The following is a 22,359-nucleotide window of genomic DNA, read 5'->3' on the forward strand; positions in this document are numbered from 1 at the left end:
GTACTCACTCCTCTACCAGGGACAACTCACATGGAAGAATGATCTATCTTACAAATAAATGAAACCAAGTTCCATAGGTTCATCAGAAAAGGTAGCCAGAGTCCCCCAACACCTAGCGGGCCATGACAGCAAGCAGAACTCACTCTGGGACACAGTGGTAAGATTTCCACACATACTAGCTACACTGTGTTTTGTGACCCTCCTCTGGAACAGAGGCAATGGGCTCAAGTCCAAGGGCAGATACAGAAGTTACAGAAAGGATGTGGGCACACAATCCTCCCCTTTATCAAAGTGAAGACCAAAGTGACCATAGCTAGGTCTTGGTCACTCAATGACCTAAATTAGCCAGTGGTGCTGATGACTCACTTTGAAGCCAGAGATCCAGACATTCAGTACTTCCAATTTCCAGGGAAATGTTTGGAGCAGAGAAACTTGGACTGGGGATATGTGGACACCATCCCAACTTACCCTGCTGCCTTCAAACACAAAGGCTTGGTCATCGGCCCCCAGCTCAATGTCAGGCCGACAACCTGGCCTGGCCCAGCCAACGCGCATGTCTCCTCCAGTTACCACCTCAAACTCAAAATACCATTTCCCAGATCTCACTGCATAAGACCGCTCCACCCGGAAAAATCGAATCTTGTCGATGCTGACTTTCTCCACAGCTGGGTCAGCTATTGTGAGGAGAGCCGCAGAGGATACAGGAGGTAAAGAGAGAACACAGGCCTTTAATAATTAGGTAGCATTCCTCGAAAGAATTTCACAACAACAAAGACAGACCTCCCACTACCCAACATGACATTTTGTTCCTAACAGAATAATCACCATTATCATCATATCATAGTCAGAATATAAGCTAACACACAGAGTGACTACTTTGTGTAGATCCCTTACAAACTATACATAGCAACAATCCTATGAGGTCGGTAACACCGTCTTCACTTTACAAATGAAAAAATTGAGGCTCAGAAAGGTTTACTTGTTCAAGGTCTCAGAGCCAATAAGCTGAGCAGATTTGAACCCAGATCTGTCTTAGGCCAAATGTATCCTCTTAATCACTTGTAATGCTACCCTAATTTGCCTATAGCACTCCTTGGGCATGGGATGATATGACATGTCCATCAGTTATGGGCTGGTGATTTTAATCAGTTTCAATTGTGAAATGAGACAATCTGGCCCCAAAGTAAGCTGACATTCACGTGTCTGGTAGATAAGAGAAATAAAGGTAACTTGGTTTTGTGACCAAATATCCCCCAAATCTCAGCTAAACTGTAGGATCACTTATTCCTTGTGGGATTGGGCCACAGAAGTGCTCACCATAGAGTTTAAACATGGTTCTCCTTCCTCCCCACCTCACTTGTTAAAATAGACCATTTACTTCAGTGCTCTTTGGTACAAGTATCATTTCTCATAGTACATGTTAGACTTATTCAAAGTCAGCAGTTCTGCAGAAGAGGACCAGTTGAGTCAACCAGGACCAGAATGAACAATCTCAACTCACCCAGTTCTTGGTCTGAAGGCTCAATGTTATAGCCATAACCAACAAATGTGCGAACAGCTTCACGAAGGCTGTCCCTATTGGACTTCTTGGTACGTTCATCTAGTAAAGCATATGGCACCAGCCGGGGATTTCTTTTATTCTTTAAATCCTGTGTGAAGCCGGAGAAAAGAGGCTCTGAGAAAATACAGTTTGTCTTTACCAAGAGCTTGTCCCACTTACATACTGCTGGACACAGTCCTGGCTCCCTGCTGTCAGCTGATCAGCTCTTCTTCCCCCAGTGCCTTGATATTTAGCAATATACTCATTTACTACTTCTCTTCAGGATTAAATGAATATATATGGAAAGGTTTTGCTAATGTTTAAAGCTAGCATTAAAAAACACATTTTAATAATGCCAGCCTGTGAATAAAGTGAAGTGTCATGAAATTGGTTAGAAATCTATTCCCAAGGCAAGGCAGATGGGATTTACGTAACTATTCCCCTATGGAGGAGCACACCGTGATTTAAACTGTTCGAGTCTCCTCACAACAGTCTCTTCACAGAGAAACAATGCAGAGAAACACCTATGCTCCCAGAAACATCAGAAAAGGTGGCAGAACCACAGGGGGTCCATTTCCTTATAGTAGGCACACGTTTGTATTAGAGTCCTCCTCAGTTCCTTAGGGAGGACTAAGACGACAATAGCAATGATTGCGGTCCTAAGTCATCATAAACAAATATGCCACTGTTTTGAGTCCCCTTCCCCCTTTCTGCCATGATTTCCATAGCTGTGGTCTTCTTGGGTTTCCAGACATGTGCAGAGTTGGAGGCTAAGACATGAATATACACGTGTACACACCATTACCCTTGAACTTCCCTGATAGCAATCCAGGTACCTAAGGAGATGAGGGATTACTTTAAGGAAAGATGGTATGGCTCTTAACTCCATCTAATTCTTTGCTGGGCCCTGGTTCTTAGGCTGTCTCCTGTGTAAGCCAAGAACTGTGCCCAGGAATCCTGGCCCGATGGGCTAAACTAAGGGGCACAGGCTTCTTGGCAAACTGGTTTTGCCCCTCTCCTTCCCCTCCTGTTCACCTTCAGCAGGAAACTGAAGAAACACTGCTGACCTACTGTGTTGATTTGCGGAAGGCTTACTCTGTCCTTGGAGAGTGGCATGAAAGCTCAGCTCTCCATGATGCAAACAGCAAGACAGGGAATGAGGGAAGAGGCAGCCAATGGGCACATACAAGGGAACACAATCATAAGTGAACCAGACTAACAAAGGAAAGGTAAGCCTATCCATTTCTGCAAAAATTGGAATTCCGCCTAGAGTTAATGTCAATGTGACCATTACAAATTCCATCCAGTCCCGATTCTATAAATAACGAGTGCACTGAGGCATGAGGGATAGAGTGCAAGGGCAGCTTCTATCTTCCAATCTAATACCCACCAAAGTAAAATGGCATTTTGATGGATGACCCCATCTCCTAGCATTTGCAGCAGGCTTGACCCGGGACTTCTCACCTGTTGGATGCCATAGGTCCATCCTTGTTTTATTCTGTCTTTGGCCCAAACGTTATGTGCATTTTCTGCAAGCTTATCCACTAAAACTTCTTGAGGAGGTAATAGCTTCACGTCAGACAGATCCAAAGGGGCTGGCTTATAGCCATTGGACATCATATAGCTACAAGGAAAAATATATATTTTTTGGACAGATCTCTAGGACTCCCCCATTACAGATCTGAGCACATGGTAAGAATACCAGGAAAATAAGGCTTCAGTCTCAGGTTCTACCCTTTGGCAGAATGGAGAACTCAGCTCTCTTTCAAGTCCTTAGATGAAGTCCCTCCAACAATCATTTTTGCAATGCATGTCACAGATTCCAGAGTGTTGGAGAAAGTGCCTGGTTAATGCAATCTGGCCTCATTTCTAAGAAGACTACTTGTGAGCCTGACCCGTGAGGGGCATGTTCAGTGTGCTGTGCCGCTAGGCACAGCCCCTTCAACCACTTCCACAACAGCAAAGGTCACAACCAAATTGGCAAGGGCAAGACCTGAGCCAAAAGGTTTCTTATAAATCAGTGGAGAATGGTCATTCAGCCTCAGAAAGTTAAACCCTTACTTTGGGAATTAAGAAGGAAAATCACGACCTCCAAGAATTTGTGAGCTGGAAGTGACCTTCATGGTTTGCTGTTCAGTCCAGGAGCCACAGCCTCAAATGTCTGTAATTTGGTAGATAATTTGATAGCTCAAGTGAAGACAGGAAACGGCTGAGTATGAGCCCGGGTAGATACACTGCATGAATGGAGAGGGCCAGGGCATGCTGTGGAGTGACTCACAGGAAAGGAGCTGATCGTAGCTCTGTGAGAACAGGAGTCTGGAGGAACTCATGGCCCCAGAGCCACCACGTGCCCACCTCACAGCCAGAACCTGAATGTGCTGACTTGCAGACCAGGGCTCTGTCTATATAGGAACTGCCGAGCAACCTAAGATGCAGGGTCTGCTATACGCCTTAAATACTGCCCATTATCCACCTTTGTGGGATGCCCGATCCTGGGCAGAGTCAGCATGGGCTGACTGCTGAGCGCTGACCCCAGCAGCCCGACCAGCAGGTCACTCCTCCAGCTTCTGCCTCACAAATGTGCGGCTCCCAGCATCTGGAGTTGCCTCTATGGGTGATGCTTGGCAGCTTAGGAGTTTCACAGGGAAAAAGGGGAAGATAAGCATTTGATTAAAGCTGACACTGCCTTGGCTCAGAGGTAATCATGACACGTGCGTGTGAATGCATGCGCCCCCGAGGCTGGTGCATGGAGGGCAAGCGAGTGAGCCAGGGGACGTGACAGGGAACACACACCTGAGCGCGTGAGAACTTGGGTCTCGCTGTGATTGTCCAGGTGAGAGGGAGAATAGGGCACAGGCAGATTTAGGGGCCCAAGTCCATCTTGGCAGAGACAACCACTTCCACAAAGGATTTATCTGGCTGGCCCAATGCCAGAGAGTGAATCTTCGCTGTGGCTACCAATCATTTTCAAGTTCCATGCCAGCTAGTGTTCTTGCAGGCCAAAGACTCTCTACACCCCACCCCCCCGGAGAGCCACATCTCCAGGCTTAGAAATAACAATAGCAGTGCAGGTCCTCACTGAAGGAGTGAAAGAGGGAAAGCCTGGAAACACCTGAACTGTGGCAAACTTCTGCCTGGAATTTACAAAAAAGCCGTCCTCAACGGGCACTATCGAGCATTTGGGGCCATTACCTGCCTTTGTGCACGGACCTCCCATCCTCCCAGTTACAAAACTCAGACTGAAGCATGCAAGTCTTCAATCATTGAAAAAAATCACTTACTTTTTGGGCAATTTGACCTTCTTGAGATCTTCCTCAGCAGCTGGATTCACATGAGCAATATGGCACCCCAGGGCCAGGAGGGTCCTGTAACGTGACAGAGGGAGAGGACAAGGGTCCGCTTAATGCAGGACAGCAAGACCCCTCACCTGCATCTGGGTTGATCAGTAACAATGGTGGATGTGTTCCTTACTAGGCTAACTCCTCCTGTGGCAGGAATAATCACCACCGCCGCTCATTTATCAGAATGCATCATGTTTTCAAGGCAAGAGACATACCTTCACAGTATTGTTATAAGGCATTAAATCACCCACTCACTGTTCAGTCCACATTCAATTCAATTAAACACTCACTTTAAGGTTTCAGTTGACATCTGTAGGTTATAATTCTTCTCGGTTTCAGGCAGCTTTGAAAACTCCACAAGACAGGGGTGTTGTCTTTTATTGTCATCCCGTATCTAGATGACAACATAAGGAAAAATGTAATTTGAGTTTTGACAATGGGCAATGCCCTGGAAAATGAAATGCCTGGAAACATCACCCAGGCAATCCCTATCAGGCAAGACAAAGACAGTTATTGGCAGATAGGCAAATAGGTGATGTCCTCTCTAGTCGATGATACGCAGTCTGAGTTGCTAGTGGTTTGTGCTCTGTGGATTTATTTTTCTAAATTTTTAAAATTCAATTAGCCAACATATAGTACATCATTATTTTCAGGTGTAGTGTTCAATGATTCAACAGTTGGTTATGACACCAGTGCCCAATACATCATGTGCCCTCCTTAACACCCATCACCCAGGTACCCCATCCTCCCACCCCCACCCTCCCACCCTTTCTGCGACCCTCAGTTTGTTTCACAGAGTCAAGAGTCTCTCTATGGTTTGACTCCCTCTCTGATGACTTCCCATTCTGTTTTCCCTCCCTTCTCCTACGATCTTTGGTGCTGCTTCTCATATTCCACACATGAGCGAAACCATATGATTCTGTGGATTTGTTTCTATTCAAGTGTCTGCATCCAAAATATACTCTTATAGAGAAACAATTTTATACATGGAAGCCATATTTCTGCCTGTCCCAAATTCATGGAACCAAAATGCTCCCACTTGGTAGCCTTCTTCAGAAAATAAAGGACTACAGAAGCTGTCCAACAGAAATACAAAGTCAGCCACCAATGTGAACCACATTTATAATTTCAAATTTTCTAGTAGCCACATGAGAAGAACAAAAATAAGTGAAGTTCATCTTAGTAATATATTTCATTTAACTAGATATTTAAAAATATTATCATTTAACAAGCCCGAGAAATCATTTCAAGTCTGAGAAATCATTTTTGAGTCATTCTATATTAGCTTTTCATAGCAAGTCTTCCAAATCCAGTGCATTTGAGAATTACAGCACATTTCAAGTCAGACTAGTCACATTTCAAGGGCTCCATAGTCCCTTGTGGCTCTCGACTTTTGTATTGGATGTTTATAGATCCAGACATTAACTAATTAATGCATTCACTCAACAAACATTTGTTAAGTGTCTCCTACGTGGTAGGTACTGAGTTAGACAGCAGGAGTTCAGTGGGGAGCCGGGACAGCCCCAGGCCCATAAAGAATACAGTGTAATGGAGCAGAGAGCAGTAATAAAATAGTCATAATAATAAATGTAATATTACAATTTTGAGTTGTTCTCCCAAGCAGAGGTCTGTGGTATTATAAAAGCATACAGCAGGGAGGTAGTCACATAGAAGGGCGATCCTTTATGGTAGCTCCGTCAGTACTCAAGTGTTGGAGCACAGGGGCCCTTTCAGTAACGAAGATAGAATGGAATGTGCATAATTTGAGGGTGTCAGGGTCATAGGAAATGCCACACCTCACCTATCCTTGTGCCTTCAGACGTGACCTTACACAAACCACAGAACAAAGTCAATTTATATCCTCTTTGAAAAATGCTTTCTAGTGCAAGAGATTCTGTAACCTCCTCTGAGTGTCTATTAATCTTCGTGATCATCTGAAAACTGTATCAAACAAATTCTGACCCAAAACAATGAATCAGCCATTTTTTTTTTTTTTTTTTTTGGGCCTTTCATGCAGAGCGGACAGCTTTTTCTGAAGGGGAAAGGAATAATGAGAGTTCTGAAGGAGGTGTTGGGGAACAACTGTGCTCAATATTCCCCTAAAAAAGGAAACCATTCCCAAGTAAGGGAGGCGAACCCCCACTTCTGTCTGTGCAGAGCTGGCCTCCCCAGTGCCCTTGACTGCACTTAGACAACTGAGCAAGACTTGGAGCACAGGCTACACAGCGGGTAGTAAGAAGCAGTGAGTTTTGGCTCATGTGTTTTCCTCCTTCATTCGAGTCTTTCAAGAGCCCTCCCCAGTAACGAGGCCATCCAACTCTCCATCTCAGCCTGGCCACAGGAACACAGACCTTGCCAAAAGTCCAGCCAAGCTCTATTTTATTCATTCCCCAAAGCTCGTGGATGTTTTCAGCCAGTCTATCTCGGATCTTTTCTAGGTGAGGGGGCAAAACAACCTAAAAGGAAAAGGAACAAGTGTGAAGTCAGCAGTACCAGAACTAGTCGTATTGAAATCTATCATAAAAATGCATGTGGATAAGGTACCACAGTTGAATTCACTACACGTCCCCCAGGAGGGGCTGTTCCCAGAGGTTCCTTTTTCCCAGGAAGGACCATACTGTTACAACCCACCCTGTCTGACCCAGATGCTTCCAGAGATTCCTTCCTCTCTGGGCTTCCCCTTTGCCTATGCTATGCCTTCTCAGTCCTTGTAGCTACTTGTGTTCTATGTTCTTCCCATGTGAATGCTTCCCTGGGCCTCCCCTCCCCTCTGTCCATGCTCTTTCCTTGGGAGATCTCACCCAGCCATAGATGGTCACTCTCAAGTCTGTATGTCTCCAGCCACGGTCTCTCCCGAAGTTCACACCTACAGTTCCAATTGTCTGCAGGATTTTCCCACCAAAGTAAACCCAACATGCTATCGAAACCAAATTCATGTCTTTCCTGTTTCTCTCCTCTTTGTTGAATAACCTGCCATTGCTTCAAGCCTGGAAGTCATCCTAGTGTCTTCCCTCTTGACATGACTTGTCCTCTCCCACAACACCATCAAATCAGTCACACAATTGATCGTGTTCATTTTTGAAGGCTCTTTCTCAAGGGCCCCCTCCTCTAATCACTCAACCTCATTATTTTCTCCTTGGACCATTGCAAGAGCTTCACAGGTGGTCTCCTCAACTGCTCACCAATCTACCCTCCACAGTGTGGCCAGAGTGATGAGTCTACAACAACAAAACCACATCAAAGCACTCTCCTCCTGGGTGTCTCCCAAGTGTTCCTTGAGCTCCTAAGACATAAACTAGATGTGTTAACCAAGTATATAGTGTCCTCCTTCACCACCGTGGTCCTCCCAAACACATCCCCTCCCAACCTTCTTGAAATTCTCACAGAAGGTCACAGTATTTCACAGTTCTGTGTCCTTGTACTTGCAACACTTACCCTTATTAATCCCCCCACAACACACATAATATGTGTACACACACACACACACACACACACACACACACACACACACACCTCTCTATACCACGTAACAGATGACTGGACACTCTCCTAGACCAGCCACTAGATGGGAATCTCTGAGCCCCTTTCCAGCTAGGCTCTATCCCTGGGCCTTGTTCTCCAGACTCCAGTTGTAGAAAGGATCCCGCTAAATCAGTTTGGTGAGAATCCACCACGCTAGATATCTGATCACCCCCCCATCTCTGTGTCTGATCAAACTTCCTCCTGTCCCATCACCCCCCAGGGGATATCAGATTGCCTTCTATCTGTCCTGCCTTCAAATAGAATTCTGCGAGATCAATTTAGCAAGAATCCATCCCAATCTCCAAGGTTTCTCTTAGTAATTTCCCTTCCACTGACTTGCCCCACTTCCCCAACTTGCTCTCCTTGGCTGTAAATCCCACTTGTTCTTACTGTACTCAGAATTGAGCCCGGCTCTACACTAAAGTTCCTTTCCCCTATTTAGCTCCTAAGTAAGATCTGTTTTTACTGCATTAACCGTTGTCCCACTCTGGTTTTAATCCAAGCATCCTCAATATCCATTCTCCTAAATTTAGCTCAACTTCCCTTTGGGAAGTCTTCCCCAATTACCTTCAGGGAGAATTTCTCTGTGTGTTCCTGGCACTTTGCTCATATCTCTCCATAGAGTTCACACCCAGGGGGCCCAAGTTGTTCTCCTTTCCTTCCTCCTATTTTATACAATTTACTACTATTATGAGAGCAATAATGATAATAATAATTATTCTCATGTTTATTCATTGGCAACTTTTAAGAAACAGGAGAGTTCATGTAAAAAAGTTCTGATTTCTAGTTTGTTTTGATCCCTTGAAAGATCACTAACATTGGGCTCACACTTTTGCCTGGCAGTTATCAGCTGGAGAGCCTGTGCATTTGGCCTACTTCATTTCTGCATCACCTGCCAGGACCTTGCAATCCTCATTCTATCAGTAAGGTTATTAGTGTTTCCACTATTATAAAAATCCTGATTTTTTTTTTTTTTTTGAGGGGGACAGCTCTGGGAGAAAATTATTTTTTTTTAGTAAAAAAAAGTATATCAAATATCGTATATAAAGAGATCATGGAGAAAAACAGCAATAACATATTTAACTTATGCATTATAATCACTACTTGCCTTTCAATGAAAGACTTAAAATATCAACTTAATCATCAAAGAGTCAAAGTTAATAACTGGAATGATGTTTCAATAAAGAGCAAAATGGGGGAAATTATTAGCAAACAAATTGTAACTGTATCTGGGTTTTACTGGTCAACTAAGATAATTTTTAAACTTAGTGCTCCTTAGGTGATCACAGACTTAAAGGGGATTTGCACGAGGGCGGAAACACATCCTTCGATAAAGAGAAAATGTGGAAAGAGGCCATGAAGGGAACCCCAAATCATCATTTTAGTGACCTCAATTGGTGATTACCTTGCACAGAGTAACACTGGCTTGCTAACTGTCTTGGGGTATCTGGGGCTGGGCTGCCTGGAGCTGGGCTGCCTGGAGCTGGGCTCCCTCTTCCCAGGGCTCAGCCAGAGGCTGCGGGCTTCAAGCCCTGGGTGCAGGTAGTACCTAGGACATGGCTCCAGTCAGCAATATTTCGCCCACAAACTGGTTACTGTGCCCGAGGGAGGTTGGAGTCAACTCCGAACATATTTAACTTCTCCTTTGACAATAATTTCCCAGAATGCTAGGTCCTAAAAAATTACAAGGCCTCATTCAAGATAATAAATTGCACCTTTCCTATAAGACCTTGCCTATTATTTGATTCCCTGGGAAGAGCTCCCTAGTTTCAGGGTCCATGCAGATTCAACTATGGGTCTGGACCTCAAAGGTTCTTCTGGCTTGCTGATTTATCTGAGATCTTCGATTTTTCAGATCTTCAGTTCTGCATGTGTGGACTCTTCTCCCACTCTTCGGTCAAGTCTTCCTTTCTTCTCTCATCAAAACTTCCCCTCATTTTTTTGAGGCCCACTCCTTCCAGGAGACTTTTCCTCACACTCGTTTCTGATGATTCAGTGAGGGGTGGTGCAGAAAAGTAAGTATCGTGCTCACGCTCTCCCCTCACTTGGGGTCTGGTAGCCCTGTGTTCATGCGAAAGCTAGTTTAGTACTTTGGCCCTCAAGCTTCATATGTAGGAAACACAGGAACGAGAGGGTCCAATTCCCAGGATCATCTCTGGCCCACCAACTCCTCCCCAGTTTCCTAACAACCTTCTTAACGCCAACTACTTTCAAGGTGTTACACCGGACTCTGTGAGGCAGGCCAGGAAATGTTGCTCTTTCCACTCCAAGCGAATTCACAATAATGAGCTGCAGAAGGTATGAAGCAAATTCAGGAACATGAACACATGGCAGAAATGTAATTTCTGGAGACCTTCTACAGGTCAAGAGAGCTATATTCCTACAAACTATCAACCCAGTGTGCCTCAGAGACAAGGCCCCTTGTCATTGATTTTAGAATAGTGACTTGAATAGCACTGGTGTGGAGGAAATACCCAAAGCTGTTGTTTATGCCCCTTATCTTGAGCATGTTAGTGTGTTTCTCTCAAAATAGAGACTCTGAGAAGGGAAAAAAATGTCCATTTACGAGCACTTTCCCCTCATATGTACTGTCTCATTTCTTTGAGTTTTATTTCCAACTCTTCTCCTACACACTCTCCTTCCTCCAAGCATCCAGCCGCAGGAGAATATTTATTTCTACCTGTCCCTACTTTTTTTTCTTTTTAAAGTTTTTATTTAAATTCCAGCTAGTTAGCATACAATGTTATATTACTTTCTGCTGTACAATACAGCGATTCAGTGACTCCGTACATCACCTGGGGCTCACCATGATAAGTGTGCTCTTCACCTGCACCAACCCCCCCCCACCCTTTTGGGCACCACCACTGTGTTCTGTATAGTTGAGAGTCTATTTCACAGTTTGCCTCTCTTTTCCCCCTTTGCTTGTTTGTTTTGCTTCTTAAATTCTACATATGAGTGAGATCATATGGTATTTGTCGTCCTCTGACTTATTTTGCTTAGTGTAATACCCTCTAGCTCCATCCACATTGTTGGAAGGGGCAAGATTTCACCCTTCTTTATGGCTGAGTAATACTGCATCTCACACACACACACACACACACACACACACACACACACACCACCTCTTCTTTACTCATCAGTTGATGGACACTGGAGCTATTTCTATAACTCACCCTTGGATGCCCCTCCCTATTTAAATTTATTAAAGGCCCTGATTGAATTCTATCCTCTCTAACTGGACTTCTAGAAATATTCCAGCCTAACAGGTGTCCCTAGCATGTATTTGTGCCACAGTTCATTTTGCGTTTATTACATTCAGAATTAGAATAATACACTTGCTTTTTACCTCTTCAACTTGGTTGTGAATTCCCAGAGAGTACTGCATGTCTGTGCCTATACCTCACAGAGCCCTGCCTGTAGCACGTGATCAACTTGTTCTCTGAGAAATCCTTAAAGAGCTCAATCTATACATATGGTGGAAACACAAAGAACAGCTGTTCGTATGACATGACAATGATATGGAATGGACAACAGGAATGGCTCAAAGACAACACAGAGAGAAGGATTTAGCCCTCTGACTTCATGTCTGTGGATTACCTCCTGTTGGCAGCTGGAACCTACCTGACTGGTGTCAATGGGACATGGGATGAAGGAGGCTTGGGAGAGGGACTGGGTGGTACCCAGCAGATCTCTAATGCCTTCCGCGTCACGTTTATATTCTTTCACAGGCTCCAATCTCATCTTTTCTTTTGGAAGTAAGGCTTCATAGCAAGGGGCATAGCCAGAGGGAGGCAGGAACTTAAATTCTCCATGACGTCCACCCATCAGGAAACGCACTCTGTAGCATTTGGAGAGACCAGGAAGAGAGAGGTTAAAAAAAGAAATCCCAGCCCAAGTAAGTAAAAATTCAAGATCAGCCACCCCACCCCCAAATTATTTGTTGGGAAGCACCTGAATTTGGGTTTAGTGCAGTGAACAATGGAAAGTACGCAATAAGGCAGTGGAGGGAAGGGTCAGTGTGTGATCCTCAGCTGACCCATGTCAGCTAAGTTCTTCAAAGTTAATTTATACAGAAATATCACTAGACTTTATAAATCATGTTTTTCCCTTACTCTAGTAGACAAGTCATTATTGCAGATATTATTACTAGAGTACTGAAAAGAGTAACGATGATCATGGTACTAGCCTCCAAAGGTGTCATACTAAAAGTACAGCATGAGGACTTCAAGTCTTTTTACTCGAGGGACATTACTCACATATGAATTAAAGAAAAGAAAACACGGCATAACTATCTGGGGGAAATAGAAAATTCTAACCTTCGGAAGCAGGCCAAAGATGAAATAATACCAGACTATGAAACACAAATATTACATATGCCAGGTGCTATTATTTGAAGGGATACCTGGCAGACGCTGCAGTTCCCCAAAGCAGCCATACGAGGGCGACTCTGAAGAGGCATTGGCATGGGGCCACAGCCATAGGAAGCCAACCAGGCATCAAGCGTTTGCTCACTGGGGTACCAGTGCCTCTCTCAGGGGCACCATGACCCTGCTGGCATCCAAGCCGGACGCTTGGTCTGCTCCAGCAGTGCCTGCAGAGACCTCCCAGGAAGGGGGAAAGACACCTGGGGGCTCACAAGAATAGCAGGCACTGATTTCCAGTGTACTGAAATCTTTCAATATGTTAATTCAGCATTCTGACTGAATTTCAGCCTCACATCTAGGTTAGGTTAGGGTGATAGTTACATCCCAAAGCTCCCCTTGCAAGGAAGAGAGGACGACAGTGAAGCATTTCAAAATGACACTTCATATTCTCCCAGGTTTGTAACAAGAAATAGAGCTTTTGCAAATCAACAGCAACCATAGTAATCTGAGGCGGGAATATGACCACAGTTTTAAGTAATTAAAGCACAAAAAGATATGTAGCCCAGGTCAACCCTCACGTCCCACAGGAAAAATCAATATATACAGAGCATCTGCTCTCAACCCTCTCGCCCTCCTCCTCCCTCTGTAGAACGATGAGTTACTGAACCCATACATTGTGCTGTTCTCTGCACGGAAGACTCGGCAATGAACAAAGACTACAGTGTCCCTGGCATCACAGAACAGGCATCCAACTAGAAAAATAGTCATAATTACTGATGGGGAGATATCGAGGAGGGAATAAGGAGGGCAATGTGGAATAACTCCAGAAAGAGGGTGGCTCCTAGATTGGAATGTAGGAAGGCATCTCTGAGGAGGAGACAGGAGCTAACCCTGTGGGATAAAGAGGAGCTAAGGAGTCTAAAATCTGAAAGACTGAGCATTCCAGGCAGAGGAATAGTAAATACCAAGGCCCTGAGGCAGGAAAGAGCCCAAGGGGCAGGAGAGAGGTGGGAGGGAGCAGTGCGAGATCAGGTAGAGTCTGTGAGTCATGGCAAGAAGAGGAGATTGTATTCTAGGTGGGAAGCTTCGGGAAGTCTTTAAGGAGAAGAAATAGAAGCTGCTTCTTGCTGCGCTATGTTAAGAGATCAGCAGACCAATTAGCAGGTGTTCAGAAGCACCTGACACTCAACTAGTCACAGTGGGAGATGAGGATAGGCTGAACCAATGTGATGATGGACAAGATGGAAAGCAGCAGCCGGGTCCCAGTTTTATTTTGGAATAAGGATTGTGAGGCTGGAGTGGGTACATGTGTGCGGGGACATGAGGTATGTGGAGGAAGCGTTATGACCCAGCAAAGCTCTCACAGCAAGACTCTCCACCAGACCTCACTTCCTTTCACTCGAATGTTCTGGTAGGGCAGCCTTACAAGAGAGTCTCAGTGTTGGCTGAGTAATTGTGATTGTGGAAGTGGCCTAATTACGAAACTGGAAAATAAAACTCTCTCTCCAAGTGGGAGACATTAAGGGTTTTTTTTTTTTCCCTTCCCAATACAAATTCTTTATCCAAACAGCATTTTACAAAATGTTGTTTTAAAGTTAATTATAGAAATCATACGAAACCCCCCACTTTCCCATTCTGAAGTACTAAACAGTGATATAGAATTAGAACCACAATAGTCCCTTGTGAATGTTCCTACATTAAATGTTACATAATGAGGCATGATATACACATTTTAAGAATATGAACAATGACATTAAAACAAAATTGAGTCATTAGCCTTCAATGTCACTTATTTAGTGAACCTTCAGGAAATAATGACTAAGCCTTGAAATTATTGGTTGAGAACTTCCCAGTTCAACAGCAACATAGCAGACTGTGTTACTGACATGCTGAAATCGTGGGATAGAACTAGATCTTTTTGAGCAAAAGAAGATTGTGGGATTTTTTTTGGTCTCAGTCTTCTCCTTGAGTATCCTTTCTGTGAGAAGCTGAATGCCTGAGAGCTCATACAGCAAGTGTATTCTTTGTTACTCACTACCGTACATATTCCAAGAACAAGTAAATCATCTCCTACGAGGTCTTCTAGCTGGACTTAATTATTCATGAGCTGTCTTGCCAGTTCTCTTCTGTTTTAAAATTTCTCTTAAGTTTTAACATCTGCTGTCATCTTTGGGATAGAGAGCAAATCAGAAAAGGTGGAGTCCCACGCAGCACATAGGGGAAATCACGATTTCTGTTTTTATATTCAGTTATTAAAAAGAGAATGATAATTTGGTTATATGTCTTCTCTCCTCTAATGGCCACAAAACTGTAAAATAAAAAATTTACATAGCCAGAAATCAGTGTTTACTGCTCACTGAAGCATTTGTCTCCAAATGTCATTACGCTATGCTTCAGTGGGTGGAAGAAACGGTCCTGGGTTACTCCCAGAGACCTGCCAAACAGAAGCCCTGCCCGCTCAGTAGATGGGATTGGACAAGAGCAGGTGCCAGGCACCCCTATGTCTGTGGCTCCTTCCCTCGCTGCCCAGAGTCTCTTAGAAGGGCTCCAACAAACCACCACTAATATTGGTGGTCTTCCTCATAACTCTCTAGGAGATCCAGACTGACCAAGACAAAGCAAATAACTAGCGATAAAAGATAGGCTTCAAGGGAATAATCAAAAGAAATCCTTGAAACTCACTTTAATTATTTGAAGATATTAGAAAGGGATTCCCCCTCTCAGAGTTTTAGCAGAGGTCCCACAGACAGATAATTCAGAGGATGCCAATGTTTGCACACCCTGGATTGAGATGCTGGATCCACTATGAGGGTCCATCCAAAAATGATGAGCCAATGCAGCTTTAGCCCATCACATACCACACCCCCCCCCCCCCCCCCCCGAATAAGAAAGGGAAAGAAGTCATTTGGAGAGAACTGTCAGGGAGAAAGGGAAGGGAATGCGCTCCTATCTGAAGTCAAATGCTGAGTGTTTAAAAACACTGAGAAACTTGCAAGTGTCCCCTGGAATTTAGTGAGGGACAGGTTTGCCTGGTGACAGAACAGAGAGAGAGGAGACAGAGGGACAGAGAGGACCGCAAGGGAAAGAGCTGCCCTTCTGTTCAGGGTGGGACCAAGGACAATGTTCCTAGAAGGCCAGATACTCTATGAGGGAGCCAACTGTCAGCTATCTTGAAAGGAATTATGCCCAGAAAGGCAAAGGACTGCACAGAGATCAGAAACCCAGGAACTGGGGGAGGTGGGAAGCCTGGGCTTCAGGCTGGCCAGAAGGGAGCAGCCAGCACAGGTGGTAAATAAAGCCTGTGTAGAAAGAATAGCAGGAAGATGCTCACGGCCTAAGGCTCCAAGGAAACTACAAAAGCCCAGAGCAGAGAGAGTCAGTTATATGGTTTCACTTATTTGTGGAGCATAACAAATAACATGGAGGACAAGGGGAGATGGAGAGAAGGGAGTTGAGGGAAATTGGAAGGGGAGGTGAACCATGAGAGACTATGGACTCTGAAAAACAATCTGAGGGGTTTGAACCGGCGGGGGGGGGGAGGTTGGGGGAACCAGGTGGTGGGTATTAGAGAGGGCACGGATTGCATGGAGCACTGGGTGTGGTGCAAAAACAATGAATACTGTTACGCTGAAAAGAAACAGAAAAAGTAAATAAATAAATAAATAAATAAATAAATAAATAAATAAAAAGGGTCCCAGAAGAGAAAGCAGCAGCAATTGTGTAAACACTCCAAGTCATTACATAAAGGTGGGCTGCCCGAGGCAGCGCTGTACCCCCACCCCCACCCCCGCAGCTCCCCCTGGGCTCAACAGAGGGTCTGAGGCAGAGCTGGCCAGTCTCCTGGCCTCTGACTGCAAGCCCAACGGGGAAGACCTCTCACATGAGCTGCATACAAATCTGAGTTTTTATAGCCAAATAGATGGCACTTTTATGTTACCAACAAGACTGTTCTCATTCTTACAAGGAGTAATAAAGGTTACAGAGTCTGCCCGAAAATTTGCCCAGAGCACAGATTGGAAGGGACAGCAAGAAAAACAACCAAGTTACAGACACATAGTCTACTTCTTTCAAAGAATCCAGTATCTGGCCCTTAAGGTTTACCATCTGAATCCTTTGCCCCACTCATAAATGAGAAATTTCTAATGAGAATGTAAATCTCTCTTCTCCAGGTGCATTCTCTGCTGCTCCTTTGGGACTTTCAGAATCTCCTGGCTTCACAGAAAATGTTAAATTTAAAATAAAAAGATAATTAAAGAATTGAGTTCATTAAAATTAGTTCTTCTTGATCCTTGGATATTTCTCTACATTAATGGATTTTAAAATCAATTTCATTAATCAATTTAATCTCCTGCACAAAAGTACCTGTTATCATCTTCTGGAGTTCTTCCTATAACTCAAGACATTCCATCAGCTCTGAAAGAAGGTTTCTTTCTTTCTTTCTTTTTTTTTTTCTTCCTGAAGTGATTACTGTAAGTGACTGTGTCCTTAGATCCCTCCTCCTCAGAGATGAGCAATAGCTTCAGTAATCATCTCCTGGGACTAGGGAATTTGGGGGATATGTGGAAAAATTTTTTATTTCCTTAACTGATTTTGAAAACAGAGCAAATTGTATTGAAAAACTCCTGCTAGCATTTGCAACCTAATCTTTTGAGACTTAGGCATTGCGGCTTGCCAATCTGCAGAAGAGATGACTACCTAGTGCAAGTTCTTGGATTTGAAAGACTGACCCATGAATAAAACACACAGTAAAAATCAAGACAAGCCTTGTCATGCTCCAGAAGGAAGACTCGGGTTCCTTATCCACAGCTTACTCGCAAACGTGACGTCACTTGAGTCTGTCTTACTGGACATCTCACTGCTCTCATCTGCTACTGAATCTCTCCCAGACAGTGGGGAAGGTATTCCAAAGAAGAAAAGGATTCAGGCTGTGGTTAAGAGGAGGAACAATTAACAAGCTTTGGCTGACCTGAATTCAACTCGGAAGGCATGATTCATAATTGCATCTTCAGTTCCTATCGCAAAGATGGGAGAACAATCTAAGTGATGCGTTCCCACATTCATACTTCTTTCTGGCCAGGGTTTGATGAAAGCCCAGGGCAATCCAGCCAGTGCTCATCATGTTCTCCACAGAGGTATATTTATCTCAGCAATAATTTCCACAACATTGACCACAGCACGCTGGAAATAGCGAAGCTGTTGGTTACCTGAACTTTGGCCAAGTCTGGTAGATACCAACAGAAAACAAACAGCAACCACAAATACCAACCACCTTTGGATATTGTTTTTATAAATCAGAATGGGCTGGTAAAAGAGTTATGTGAGACAATTAAATAGATCTATGGGGGGTTTAACTACGGCTATAAAATACATTCTACTACAGTGATTAACTCATCCATTTTCTGCAAATCAAAAAGTATCACCCAAGTTCACTGTATGCTGTGGCTTCTATGTCATGGTCTTGGTGTGGTTCATGCCAAGATGCCATTTGCAGGGTGAGGCTGTATTTTCATAAGGGGTTTGCTGGTGTTTAGGTAACTCAACTTTTTGGGTGGCTTCCAAAGTACACATGCCTCATCCCAAATTCTGTCCCATAATCAATCAGGATTGAGGGCCTACGCATGAATAATATCCACAAACAAACCACACTGAGAAGAGAACTAAGGAGGCACATTCATAATAGTTAGAAAAGAGTACATATTGATTTGTGAATTTTGTTAGTAATTACTCATGCTGCCTTTGACTTCACTGTGGGTAAATCTAATTGAAAAAGATTTTTGCTTTTCAGTGACTGCTGGCAGGGACATCTTAATCAGGTATTATTAACAACATAGTTTGTAGTTATAAAAATAATTATGAGGTCACAAATTCAAGACTGTGACCTCAGCAAAGACCATTAAATAAGAGGAAATGGGGGTATACAAGAGAAATCTAGTTTAGAAGCCACACAGAAGTTGAAAATATATATGAGAAACAATCCTGAATTCTTCAATGATGGGAGAAGTCTCTTCCTAGATAGGCATGACCTTGTACCTTGCTGGGAAAGACACTTTAAAAACAGGCAAGTATTCTTCTATATTGGGTGAAAACAAAACTTTCTTTTCAATTGTATTATTATTTTATATATGAAAAATAAAATCTTATTCTTTCAGCTTTCAAATTTGCATTTTGGGGGGCAGTGTCATCCTTGACATGTAGTACTGCTTTAAGGGGGATTCCACATTTTTTTCTGAGAGAGAGAGAGTGTGTGTGTGCAAATGCGTGTGTGCACACGAGTATGAGTTGCAGGGGAGGAAGGGAGGGAGGAAGAGAATCTTAAGCAGGCTCCATGCAACACAGAGCCCTATGCAAGGCTCGATCTCACAACCCTGAGATCCTGACCTGAGTCAAAATCAAGAGTTGGATGCTTAACCGACTGAGCCACCCAGGCGCCCCAGGCCTCAGGGTTTCTGTTTGCCTTCCTCATCTTGATTACTCCCAGTGGAACTTGGCACAGAGGACTCAGTCACCTAGATCAACCACATTATTAACCATTATTTATTTTCAATAAGATATTTTCATTGACTTGAAATTAATATCCTGGTTTCTCTTTCTAGCTTTCTGTAGACTCGGGTTCCTTATCCACATAAGTAGCATGGAGATAAACTTCTGGGTTTCAGCACCAACTCATAGTTGACCGGTTGATCTGAGAGTAAGTATTGGTATATGGATCCTGTTTGCTCACAAGTAAAAATAAATTCATTGGCTACTCTCCGACACAGGAGTAGCACCGAGAATGACTGAGGATATCATGGGAGGGACTTGGATGTGCTTCATCAAAATGTGTTTCCCAAATGTGCACTCAATTCCATCTCTCCTCAGATCATATCATGTTCTGAGAACCAAAGACTGGAATATGTCAGAGGTTATCTTTTCCTGTTTTCCTGACAGAAAGGAGGCTTGAGAGACATCAAGCCCCCTGGCATCACACTCTAGCTTTCTACCTGATCAGGGGCTGTAAGCAAGAAGCTCTCAGAGCCGAAGTACAAACTTTTCAAGTCAACATATCTGGACAGTTTCTTAAATACTCTCACCAGTTGTGCCTTATAAATGGATAAGAAAAAGGAGTTGTCTAACCTTGGAACTTGGCTGTTCCTTTTCCTGTATACTGAGAGGACTGCATGCGCTGCTAACCTGGATGAGAAATGCTAGAAGAATCTTCTATATGTGGATACATTTGAATCACCTATTTCTTCACCTCTAGCTGCAGTTCTTTGCCAAGAGATTTCAATAAGTCCTCGCCAATAAATAAATAAATAAATTCACACACTTAAAAATCCTATATCATTGCTCTGAGGGATATTGGATGGATGAGTTAATGATTAAAAATCATTATACAAGACTGTTGTATGGCCTTGAGAAAGTCCATTAGCCAGCAGACCAGAAAAGGTCCTTTTCTCCAGAGATCTGACTTCGGGCTAAGCACTTCTCTCGGATGAGATGCTTGAGAAGCAGATGTACTTGCTCTGAAAACAAGTAAAACCCAGAGAGTGGGATGTGGTCAAAATAGACAAAGAAGGGAAGGGTGGTGATGTTGGGTGAACAAGGCCATTAGTACCTAGGAAAGCATGGTCCTGGGAACAGACTGCTCAGAGAGACCTTGTCTCTCCAAAGAAGGTATTGAGCAAACAGGCAGATGACTGAATGCTGTTACATCGGATCTAGACTTCTACTCTAAATAGTATGTATTAAATAGAACAACCAGCCAGGTGAGGGGCTGAGCCCCATAATCAAACACATTAGTATTTCTGCAGTTAAACATGCAAATATTCAACAGAAGTAAAATAAAAGAAAGACTAAAATCAGCCTCATTTCTGTTGACAACAATTTTACCACAAAATGAGTTCAGGTCAAAGTCTGCAGTAAAATGAGGCTGCAGTAAAATGAGGTTTCTTTAATATAAAAAAGACCCAACTTATGGGTTTCAGAGCTTTTGAGATTTCAAAACTGTTGATCATGATTTCTGAAGTGTTCTATACAATCTTCCTGAAAATATACTTGGCTATGTGATTATAAATTTAGACTTCAAAAAAGTTCATACCTTTTGACCTCCTTTTAAGAGGATCTTAACAGAGGGGCGCCTGGGTGGCTCAGTGGGTTAAAGCCGCTGCCTTCGGCTCAGGTCATGATCCCAGGATCCTGGGATCGAGCCCCGCATCGAGCCCCGCATCGGGCTCTCTGCTCAGCAGGGAGCCTGCTTCCCTTCCTCTCTCTCTCTGCCTGCCTCTCTGCCTACTTGTGATCTCTGTCTGTCAAATAAATAAATAAAATCTTAAAAAAAAAAAAGAGGATCTTAACAGAAATGCAGGCAGAGGTATGCTCAAGGATGTCCATAATAATTTTACTTATAAAGATAAAAATGGAAGTGGCATGAAAGTCTAAAAACAAAGTAACAGCTATATTATGGGACAGCCAATAAAAAGATATTATATGGCTATAAAAACTGTTTTAGGAGGATACTTAATGACTCAGGAAAAGGCTCATTAGCGTGTTGTTGAATGAAAAATAATCAAGACATAAAACTTCATATACAGTGTGATGTCAATTAAAAAATCCTCATATATGTATAAACTAAAAGACTTGAAAATACACCAAAATATTAGCAGACATTACATAGTGAGATCATGGATGATAATGTCTTACTTATAATAGTATCTTTCAAATTTTTAACAAGGAGCATGTAATTTTCAAAATAATTATTAAAGCAAGGTTCTACATAGATCTTATTTATCTTACTATATTTGGACATTATAAAACTCTTGGCGGTAGGTATGTATTCAACAAGTATCTACTGAGTCAGTGATTCTGGATTATTCTCCTGCTTTCACTATCATTGTGCGGGGGGTGGGGGGGCAGGCATGCAGGGAAGTCACCCATGGCATGGAAGTCCAAAGAGATATTAACACGCTCCCCAGCTCACAGGAGTGGTGGAGGGATGGGCTAACAGTTACTCTTCATGAAATCCCAGCCTTCACTTACTTGACACCTGCTGAGAAGCTCACCACAGGGAAGAAGAGCCCATCTGTGTTGAAGTTCTCAAACATCCCCTGCACGGGCTGCCCGTTGATGCGGAAGGAGATGCTGGGCACTCCAAGGTCGAGGCAACAGCTCACCACGTCGTCTGATCTCAGGAGGTGTTGGTTGATGGAGGCTACGGCTCTGGGTACGCGGCCTGGTGAGCAAAGAACAAGATGGTGTGTGGGGCTCTGGAGAAGGCGCTCACAGGCCACCCATGGGAGGTGGGGTGGCATGGAGGCACACAGGATGTCTGGATATGCCTCCACATTTAAAACACAACTTGGTTCTCCTGCGGTGAGGTGAGCAATGAGAAAGGATTTCCTGAGCTTGTGAGAGGGCAGCCGGAGACAAGAGGAGTCTCAGAGGAAACTCTCAAATGGCCAGCGATGAGAATGAACATGAATTCAACCCCCTGAACGCGTGCTCAGATTCTGGCTGGGTATCTGAAGTAATGAGCAAATTGTTTTGCTGGGTGTGGGTCCTATAGCGTGTGTGTGTGTGTTTATTCCCAGATGCCCACAGACCTTGCCCTTTTCCA

General features: G+C 43.6%; 1 protein-coding gene across 1 annotated transcript in view; it reads right to left on the minus strand.

Moving 5' to 3' along the window:
- Nucleotides 1-22,359, minus strand: part of LOC111159558 (ryanodine receptor 3) — a 353,621-nt gene that overhangs the window by 199,370 nt on the left and 131,892 nt on the right. Inside the window, exons 18-25 of the mRNA XM_022522093.1 lie at nucleotides 21,783-21,975; nucleotides 12,025-12,241; nucleotides 7,233-7,337; nucleotides 5,172-5,275; nucleotides 4,822-4,905; nucleotides 3,005-3,164; nucleotides 1,502-1,649; nucleotides 469-674 (exon numbers count right to left, since the gene is read on the minus strand). Of these exons, the coding sequence (XP_022377801.1) occupies nucleotides 469-674; nucleotides 1,502-1,649; nucleotides 3,005-3,164; nucleotides 4,822-4,905; nucleotides 5,172-5,275; nucleotides 7,233-7,337; nucleotides 12,025-12,241; nucleotides 21,783-21,975 (1,217 nt within the window). The remainder of the gene's footprint in view (nucleotides 1-468; nucleotides 675-1,501; nucleotides 1,650-3,004; nucleotides 3,165-4,821; nucleotides 4,906-5,171; nucleotides 5,276-7,232; nucleotides 7,338-12,024; nucleotides 12,242-21,782; nucleotides 21,976-22,359) is intronic.

This window comes from Enhydra lutris, unplaced genomic scaffold (assembly GCF_002288905.1).
Source record: "Enhydra lutris kenyoni isolate GAN:26980312 unplaced genomic scaffold, ASM228890v2 scaffoldscaffold4, whole genome shotgun sequence".
NCBI classification, from domain to species: domain Eukaryota; kingdom Metazoa; phylum Chordata; class Mammalia; order Carnivora; family Mustelidae; genus Enhydra; species Enhydra lutris.